We start from the raw sequence: 9,190 nt of genomic DNA, 5'->3' as shown, positions 1-9,190 counted from the left end.
TCTGGTTTTCTGGTGGCTTATTGGAGATAGGAGTCTCCTGGGCTTTCCTGCCAGGGCTGGCTTTGAATCTTGACCCTCAGATCTCAGCCTCCTGAGTAGCTAGGATGACAGATGTGAGCCACCAGCGCCCAGCCTCCATGAGACTCTTATCTCCAATTAACCACCAAAAGCCAGAGTAGAGCTGTGGTTCAAGTGGTAGAATGCTAACGTTGAACAAAACAGCTGGGACAGGGCTCAGGCCCTGAGTTCAAGCCCCAGGACCAGTGACCCGTGCACACAAACACACACGAGAGATGCCATGTTGGTTGTCAAGGTTGGCCTTGAGCTCTAGCCTCATTGTCAGTGGTAGTTAGTGTAAGGTCTGCACAGGGACCCCTCCCTCCCTCTTGACTAAGTTTCTGCCCAGTATGTTACCTAGGTAACTGGCAGACCTGGAAGCAGTCACCTCCCCTCCTGCTAGGTCACATCCTGGGCCACCTGTGGTCACACACCTGATCTTAGGAGGGTCCCAGACCCTGAGGTCACATCCAGATCCAGTGTGGCCACACCTTTCCCCCACCTGGCCACACCCCTTCTGTCCCTGGCCTAGATCAGTCCTGGCCCAGAGGTGAGTTGCCCTTCCCCCCCTTTCCTTTTTCAGCCATGCCTCTCCACCACGCATGGTAGGGGCAGCAGTTTGGTAAATAAACTTCTTTTCCTGCCTGAATAGTGTGTGGTGTTCTCTTCATTGGCTACCTAATGAAACCTACCAACTTAATATACCTTACAGTTAGCACTACTGGTATCACCCTGCTCTGCACTGGGCTGCTCTTGGCTGTTTTTTGCCTTCAACTTGTTGTCTACTCTGATAAGGAATAAGAATTTTACATCTTGTCCAAACTGTAGGCAGCCAGACAAGGTGGTCCATGTGTACAATCCTAGCACTCAGGAGGCTAAATCAGAATTTTGAGTGCTAGGCCAATTAAGGCTGCATAGAAAATCCCAGGCCAGCCTGGGGTGCAAATGGAGACCTTATTTCAAAAACCAAATAAGCAAAAATCCTCCAACAATTTTTCTTCCTTTTTTCTCTGGTTCTGGGGTTTGAACACTGGGCCTGGGCACTGTCCCGAGCTTCTTTTGCTCAATGCGAGCACTCTACTACTTGAGCCACAGCACCACTTGTGCCTTTTTCTGACTAGTTTATTGGAGAGAAGAGTCTCACAGATTTTACTGCTCCAGATGGCTTCAAACTGTGATCCTAAAGTATCAGCCTCCTGAGTAGCTAGGATTATAGGCGTGAGCCTCCAGCATCCTGCCCTCCGACAATTAGAAACAAACAAACAAACATACCCAGGATGAAGGCCAGCAGTACAGCACTGTGGAGCAGATTTCCGTCCAGGGCTGCCGGGGAGGGCAGACAAACACAAACAATGTACAGTCTGCACAGAGGTAATATTCAAAACCCTCAGCCATAAAAATAAAGGCCTTTTAATTTGGTTTTCTGTGGCATCACAGCAACATCTGGACAACACGGCCACGGCTCCTCCACAGCAGGACCCGACTTGGGGCTGGACGGCCCCACGCCCTCCGGGCTGTGCACTCACAGGGTCACGGGGTCACCTTCCTGTAGGTGACGTGGAGATGCTGACTCATGGGCTGTGTGGTGGTCGCCATGGAGACTGTTTGTTCAAGCTTGCCTTCAGAATTCAGTCTGAATTTTCGAGTAATCTGAACAAAGAACAAGTCAAAGCACCTACATTTTACTTCCAAAAGATTCAACCACCAAGGAAGCACTCACTCCCCTGTGCCAGGAACCGGCCTCGGGCTGTGAGTGCCCCCCATGACCCCTCCCCCCATGACCCCCCCCCCCCCCCATGCTGCTCCACTACCTTGGAGCAAGCCAAGACCAAGACCATGGTGTTCTGTCCCATCCCCTCAGCCGCCTCCGGAGACCAACCGTGAATGCTGTCCAGAAGCGCTCCAGTCCCTGCCTCAACTAAGACCTGCCCAAAGCTCTGTTCTTCAGTAGAGCCTGTGCCAAATGCTCCTCTGGAGAGCTTGGTACCAGCACCTTTGGAGCCACTAATCCACCAGAACACATCATGCGGCTCTGTCCACAAGAACTTGGGTAGTGTCCTGAGTCAGCCCTTGTTTGGGATGCTGGGTGGTACAAGGATGCAAGTGTAGCCTTGTGACCACTGGCCACCGGGCTCCACAGGCCCCTCTCCACCCACCCAGGAACGCTCAGAGCATACAAACTGCTCTGTGATTCCCCAGCCTCTACAGAGAACAGCCAGAAGATCTTTAAACCTCCAAGGAACCATATGGCAGCTAGGACCAAGGCCCAGGAAGGAGGGAGGTGGGGGCCCTGGCTGGGCACGTTTGCCCTGATGCGGGGCTGAGTGCGGGAGGTAGTGCAGGCCCCAACCTGGGGCTCGAGGCCCAGAGAAGTGGCCCAGGGCTGGAGGCTGAGCAGGGCTAAACAGAAACAGATCAGGTACTTTATTTCAAATGGGCCTATTTTTTTTTTTTTTTGGTTGGTCATAGGGCTTGAACTCTGGGCCTGGGCGCTGTCCCTGTGCTCTTCAGCTCAAGGCAAGTGCTCTACCACTTGAGCCACAGCACCACTTCTGATTTTCTGGTGGTTAATTGGAGGTAAGAGTCTCATGGACTTCCCTGCCCGGCTGGCTTTTAACCGAGATCCTCAGATCTCAGCCTCCTCAGTAGGTAGGATCACAGCTGAACCACCAGTGCCTGGCCTTTTTTTTTTTTTTTAGGTAGGGTGACCACAGACAAAACCTTGAGTCACTAGTGGCTCATGCCTGTAATCCTAGCAACTCAGGAGGCTGAGATCTGAGGATGGTGGTTCAAAGCCAGCCTGGGAAGGAAAGTCCGTGAGATTCTTATCTTCAAAAAAACAAAACAAAACAAAACAAATTTGGAAGTGATGCTGTGGCTCAAGTGGTAGAGCACTTGCCTTGTGCTGAAGAGCTCAGAGACAGTGTTGAGGCCCAGAGTTCAAGCCCCACGACCAACCAAAACAAAACAATAACAAAAAACCTTGAGTCATCTCTAGAGCTTCCTATACAGAATGTCTTCTGAGAACTCAGGAGAAAGCCAACTGCTTCATTTATTAGATGGTAAGAAAATAGGGAAATGTGGACAGACTGCTTCGGGGTGGGGGTGGCTAAGCCTATAGAAACCAAGCCAGAATTTAAGCACAGAAGTTGACTCTTGTGGGCTGGGAAGGTGGCTCAGTGGTAGAGCGCTTGCCTTGCATGCATGAGGCCCTGGGTTCGATTCCTCAGCACCACATAAACAGAAAAAGTCGGAAGTGGCACTGTAGCTCAAGTGGTAGAATGCAAGCCTTGAGCTGAAGAGCTGAGGGGCAGCGCCCAGGCCCAGAGTTCAGGTCCACCGGCAAAAAAAAAAAAAAAAAAGAACTTGACTCTTGTAGTGAGAATAATCTAGGCCTTCTATAACTACACAACAGTGACTCACATCAAGCCCCGTGTGGGGGTAAACTGCAAGTTAGACACAGCTGTGAAACAATTGGGACACGGATGAGAGTGTGAATGAAGGTGAAAAACCCAGGGAACCTCTGGGTTCTGTGCTGACTGTGCTGACTGAAGGCAGCACAGAAGGGCGGTGGGGGGTCTGTGGACGGTAACTGGCTTCAGTGTCCTGCAGGCAAGCAGGGGCCTGGCAGCAGAAGCCCATCAGGCTGGGCAGGACAAGAGTTAGTGCTGAGGCTTTGCTGCTCCACTACGGTCTGACTGCAAGCAGCATCTGCTAGTAATGTACTCTCCTGCTGGATCGGAATCTTCTCCATCAAGAGCCCCTGAAAGGCTGGCCCATGTCTGTAATTCCAGCGCTCAGGACAGAGTGCAGAGTGAGTTCCAGGCCAGTCTGGGTTACGGAGCAAAACCCTGTCTGGGGCTGGGAAGGTGGCTCAGTGGTAGAGTGCTTGCCTTGCATGCATGAGGCCCTGGGTTCGATTCCTCAGCACCACATAAGCAAAAAGAAAAGTGCCGGAGGTGGCGCTGTGGCTCAAGTGGTAGAGTGCTAGCCTTGAGCTGAAGAGCTGAGGGACAGCGCCCAGGCCCAGAGTTCAGGCCCCACGACCGGGGACTCCCCCCCCCCAAAAAAAAAAAAAACAAAAAAAAAAACCCTGTCTCAAAAGCTTCAAACCCAAAGCCAACAAGAAGTGTCTTTATACATACTGCACAGCCATGGAGGGCTGTAATTGTCACTGTGCTTGCATCAGTAGGCCTAGGACGCTCCATACATCTCTGGTAACTACTTCAAGAGAGCAGAATGCAAGATGGACAAGTAGAAAGGGAAGGACATGGAAGAGCAAGAGGCAACAGGTAGCAGAAAGCAGCCAGAGATGGAGCCAGTACACTTCACACTTTGTCAGCGGCTTCAACTTTAAAATATCCAATCTGGCTGGGCACGGGTGGCTCACACCTGTAATCCTAGGATTACTCAGGATTCAAAGCCAGCCCAGGCAGAAAAGTCTGTGAGATTCTTTTTTTTTTTTTTTTTTTTTTGGTCAGTGGTGGGGCCTGAGCTCTGGGCCTGGGCGCTGTCCCTCAGCTCTTCAGCTCAAGGCGAGCACTCTACTGCTTGAGTCACAGCGCCACTTCCGGTTTTCTGGTGGTTTATTGGAGATCAGAGTCTCACGGACTTTTCTGCCCAGGCTGGCTTTGAACCGCGATCCGCAGATCTCAGCCTCCTGAGTAGCTAGGATTACAGGTGTGAGTGTGTTATACAAGGCTCCTTAATATGTTGTCTCAGTATGGGTTTTGGAAGCCTGGCATAACATACTGTTCTTTACGTCAAGCACCTCTGGTACCCTATGCAGGTATTACAGATCGTTTAATAAATAGAATCCTTTATGACTGATGATATTGAGGTTCTTGGGAGAATCAAAAAAGAAACACTATCCTGTGTTCCATCTGCTAATTGAGAAAATATCATCTGGTATTTTCATATACTAAAAATAAAATCAAATAAGAGATGAAATGGAAGCCCTGTATGGTGGCTCACGCCTGTAATTCCAGCTACTTAGGAGGATGAGATCTGAGGATCACAGTTCATAGATTGAAGAAAAGCCCACGAAACTCTTATCTCCAATTAATCATGTAAAAGGCAGAAGTGGAGTGGTTGTACCACTTAAGTGGTACAGTGTTAGCCTTGAGCTCAAGGACAGCAGCCAGGCCCTGAGTTCAAGCCCCAGGACCCACCCACCCACCCACATGAAAGAAAAAAAAAAGAAAGGAAAGAAAACCCAAGAACACCAGACATTGTTATTTTGGAGCAGAAAATCTCACCCCAGTGGGAACCTGAATCCAGATACATATAAGCAAACACCCTGGAGACTACTAAATAGCCTGGCACCTACGGCAGACTGCACCGTACTAACCACAGTCTGGAAAACATGAGACAGATAGTGACAACAGATTAGCAGCCATAGCTCACACCTACCCACAGCTCATACACACTGACGAGACCACAGTTCTACTGCCCAACTGTCCTCTCTTCCACAAGGAGAAAGAAATAAAATGGCCAACAGCAGGGGAAACGAACCCTTTCCGAACCAAGGTTCATTTATCAGATTTGAAAGACCTAAGATGGAAGTGAAGAAGTGGGGTCTAGTGACTCACATGCAATCCTAGCAGGAGTGGAACTGTTAAGAAAAGCAGCTGAGCGTACTGGCTCAAGCCTCCAATCCTGGCTACTTGGGAACCTGGCTTGAGAAGCTTTACCTAAACTGTCATTCCTAGCTACAGGGCAGCACAAGGGCTGGGCAGTCAACGAAGCACCCAGGGGAAGCACCAACACGACTGTGGTCTAGGTTGGCCCAAGCAAAAAGCAACATCTTATTGCAAAAAAATGGGCTGGCAGAGCGGTAGAGCACCTGCCTAGCAAATGCAAGGGGCCAAGAAAACAACCTGCCAGAATCTACCACGTTTAATGTGGACCTACCCTGACCATCATTTAACTATGAGAAATGCATCCACCAATGTTTAATATGGACCTACCTCCTGACAATCACTTAACTGTGAGAAATATATCCAACAGATACCTTTGCAGAATTGTGTAACACAAGCTAGGCAGTGGCTCATGCCTGTCATCCTAGCTACTCAGAAACTGAGATCTGAGGATCTTGGTTCAAAGCCAGCCTGGGGCAGGAAAGTTAATGAGACTCTTCGCTCCAATGAACCACCAGAAAACCTGAAGTGGCCCTGTGGCTCAAAGTGGTAGCGCGCTCGCCTTGAGCAAGAGCTCAGGGACAGCGCCCAGACTCAGGGGGAAAAAAAAAAAGCTGTATAACACAAATACAAAGGGCTGCCTACAATTGGAAATAACAGACCTGACAACACCTACCTGCTGCCTGTCCCTCAGCTAGGCTCATCCACATCCCGTGGTGGGAGTTTAAGGAAGGAGAGAGGGACCCCAGACAGGCCTGCAGGTGGCAGGAGAAGGGGTAACACGGATGCGGGGGCAGAGGGCAGAGTGACTCGTCAACCACTCTGACAGGCCCGGCGGCTCACCTGCTCCACGTGGGGCCCCTTGGCGAAGGAGATCCTGGAGATGGAGTGGGATGCGATACACAGCTCCTGCCCGTTGACCTCGCCCTCCTCCACCTCGACAATGCCTGAGAGGGAGGGAGGGCCAGTTAGCACTTCCCGACTGCCGCGCATCAGGGCTCTGCTCCCCGAGGGGTAGCCAGGAATTCAGTGGGAAATATACACTCTGCAACATCCAGGTATAATGTTTCTCTTTGTTTGTACTTTGCCTTCTAGATATCAAGAAGGAAAAGACTCGTAACTGTTTTGTTTATGATGCTAGGCACACACTCTATCACTTAAGCCACACATCCAGTTCCTTTTTATTTTTCTTGCAACAGGGCCTCATGTTCTCTAGGCTGGTCTGGAATTTGTTTGTTTTATGTTTTTCGGGTCTGGTCGTGGGGCCTGAACTCTGGGCCTGGGCGCTGTCCCTCAGCTCTTCAGCTCAAGGCTAGCGCTCTACCACTTGAGCCACAGCGCCACTTCTGGCTTTTTTCTTTTTGCTTATGTGGTGCTGAGGAATTGAACCCAGGGCCTCAGGCATGCAAGGCAAGCGCTCTACCACTGAGCCACCTTCCCAGCCCTGGTCTGGAATTTGTGAACTTGAGCAAGCTTCCTGTCGCATCCTTCTGAGTAGCAGGGAACGCAGATGCAGGATACAGGGTCTTTGTTTCTGCATTTCTCTTCATGGACAGGTACTCGGTGCAGAGCCCCTCCTGTGTAGGTGTCCTGGACCCCACACTTCCTCCCTGGAACTCCTCAAAGGGCTGGGCAGCCAGCCCTGGGAGCAGCTCCACCCCAGGCAGAGCCGAGCCTGTACCCTGGGTAAAGGGAAAAGGAGGGACCCTTCTGTCTTCCACCACACTAGCAGTGCCCTGGGCAGCTGCGTGCCAGGCTTGGTACATACTCCACAGGAGCTGTCAAGGTCAAGGGCATGCAGGCTGTTTTTGAGTAATCTGTAAGTAACGAGCTTGGCTGATTTCCAGACAGACCCTGCAGTCAGGCTGGCTGCTCTCTGACCCCTGTCCCTTGAGCAGCATCTGCTGGGGAGGACGTTAGGAGGAGGTCAAGCTGCAGTTCACAGCCTGAAGGACACCATGCCTCCACTGTCCCCACAAACAGGCATCCAGGAGCAGGGACACACCCCAAGTCACTTGAGATGTGTAGCACCCTGAGCAGCATGCCCTGGTTCCAGGCAGGCAGGCAGTACCTGTATTCTGAGCGCTGACAAAGGCCACCTTGTTGCTGTCGGGCTTGAGGCGGATGAAGCCACACTCTCTGTGCATCGGTTTGCGGGTGTCCGGGTGGAAGGAATTGAACCTGGATGGGGAGTCAAAGAGGTGAAGCAGACAGCTAACCTCACCGCATAGCACCTGGCCTGCTAGCTGTCCACCACCCTTGGAAGGAACAGCGGCCCTGTGGCCACAGGACCACAGAGCTGTGAAACCTGATCCTGGGGCTGGTCCTCCAGGCTCCACCCCCTCAGGCTCCCTTTTACTTCCTCCATCATTTTCTGGGCAGACCACTAGCAGAAGGGGTGTGTGTGGGAGGGGAGGGGAGCAGGGATCGAACCTAAGGCTTCCCGCATCTATCACTGGACACTGACTGGTCAAGGCTCCTAGTCCCAAGAACTTAAAAAAAAATGTTATGGTAGTACGGAGGCTCAAACTCAGGCCGTGTCTCAAGACAAAGATTAGAAATGTGGTGGGTCCTCAGGAGACTTGTCATTGTCTTGAGGAGCACTGGCTCAGAGAGAGAACACTAATTTCCTCAGTACTCCTCAAGCTAGAATGGAAAGATTGATGGTAATGCTAGCTGGATGGCTTGAGCCCCAAGAAGCACCCATGTTACACTCTGAGACAGGAAAGCATTAGCTCAACAATGTTAAAACAAATGAAGGGTAGAATGTGAAGAAGATTCAATTTTAGCATAGTTTTTAGAGAATTTGTGAAGGGCTCGAGCTGTTCAAAAATAACAACAACAACAACAAAATCAGAGCCTTGTGCTTTGACTTCGCTTTTTGTTCTTGGCTCGAGCTCTACCACTTGAGAACAGTTCTACTTCTGACCTGTGAAGATAAGAATCTCATAGACTTCTTTGCCCATGCTGGCTTCAAACCACGAGCCTCCTAAGTAGCTAGGATGACCAGAGGGAGACACCAGCGCCCAGTGGGGAATTTGTTCTTAATGTGGTGGTGTATTCTCTCCCAGAATCCCTCTTGGCTCTCTCATCCTGCATGGTTGGTTCCCAGTCCTAGGCACGTCAGAAATACTGTGGACAATCCCAGCAAAACCTTCCTCTTGATTTATTCACATGGTAGAAAGAAAACAAGCATTGAATTAGGGTAAGATTCCTAATTAAGTTTGGTCATCATTATAAATTCATGACGGTAAAGAAAAGGAGCCTCTCTGAATGGAGGGCCTAAACCCATGGCCTGAGAAGGTACTCATCGTCTGTCTACCAGCACGACGTTGGTACTTGATCTGTCTTCAAGATAAGCCCCTCACGCCTGTCATCCTAGCTACTCAGGAGGCTGAGATCTGAGGATTGAGGTTCAAAGCCAGTCTGGGCAGGAAGGTCCATGAAACTCTTATCTCCAATAAACCACCAGAAAAACTGGAAGTGGCGCTGTG

At 50.6% G+C, this 9,190-nt stretch overlaps 1 protein-coding gene across 2 annotated transcripts in view; it reads right to left on the bottom strand.

The window, feature by feature from the left end:
- Positions 1 to 1,451: 1,451 nt before the first annotated feature.
- The window catches only part of Thap4 (THAP domain containing 4), a 32,387-nt gene continuing 24,648 nt past the window's right edge, over positions 1,452 to 9,190 (bottom strand). For both annotated transcript variants that reach the window (XM_070000252.1, XM_070000319.1), the window contains 3 exons: positions 7,768 to 7,877; positions 6,540 to 6,643; positions 1,452 to 1,707 (listed from right to left, as the gene is read on the bottom strand). In XM_070000252.1, the coding sequence (XP_069856353.1) occupies positions 1,588 to 1,707; positions 6,540 to 6,643; positions 7,768 to 7,877 (334 nt within the window). In that variant the 3' untranslated portion in view covers positions 1,452 to 1,587. The remainder of the gene's footprint in view (positions 1,708 to 6,539; positions 6,644 to 7,767; positions 7,878 to 9,190) is intronic.

This window comes from Dipodomys merriami, unplaced genomic scaffold (genome assembly GCF_024711535.1).
Source record: "Dipodomys merriami isolate MVZ:Mamm:240054 unplaced genomic scaffold, mDipMer1.0.p SCAF_1, whole genome shotgun sequence".
NCBI classification, from domain to species: domain Eukaryota; kingdom Metazoa; phylum Chordata; class Mammalia; order Rodentia; family Heteromyidae; genus Dipodomys; species Dipodomys merriami.
Note: the sequence above shows the minus strand (reverse complement) of the source record. Positions and strands in the feature narration are given on the sequence as shown.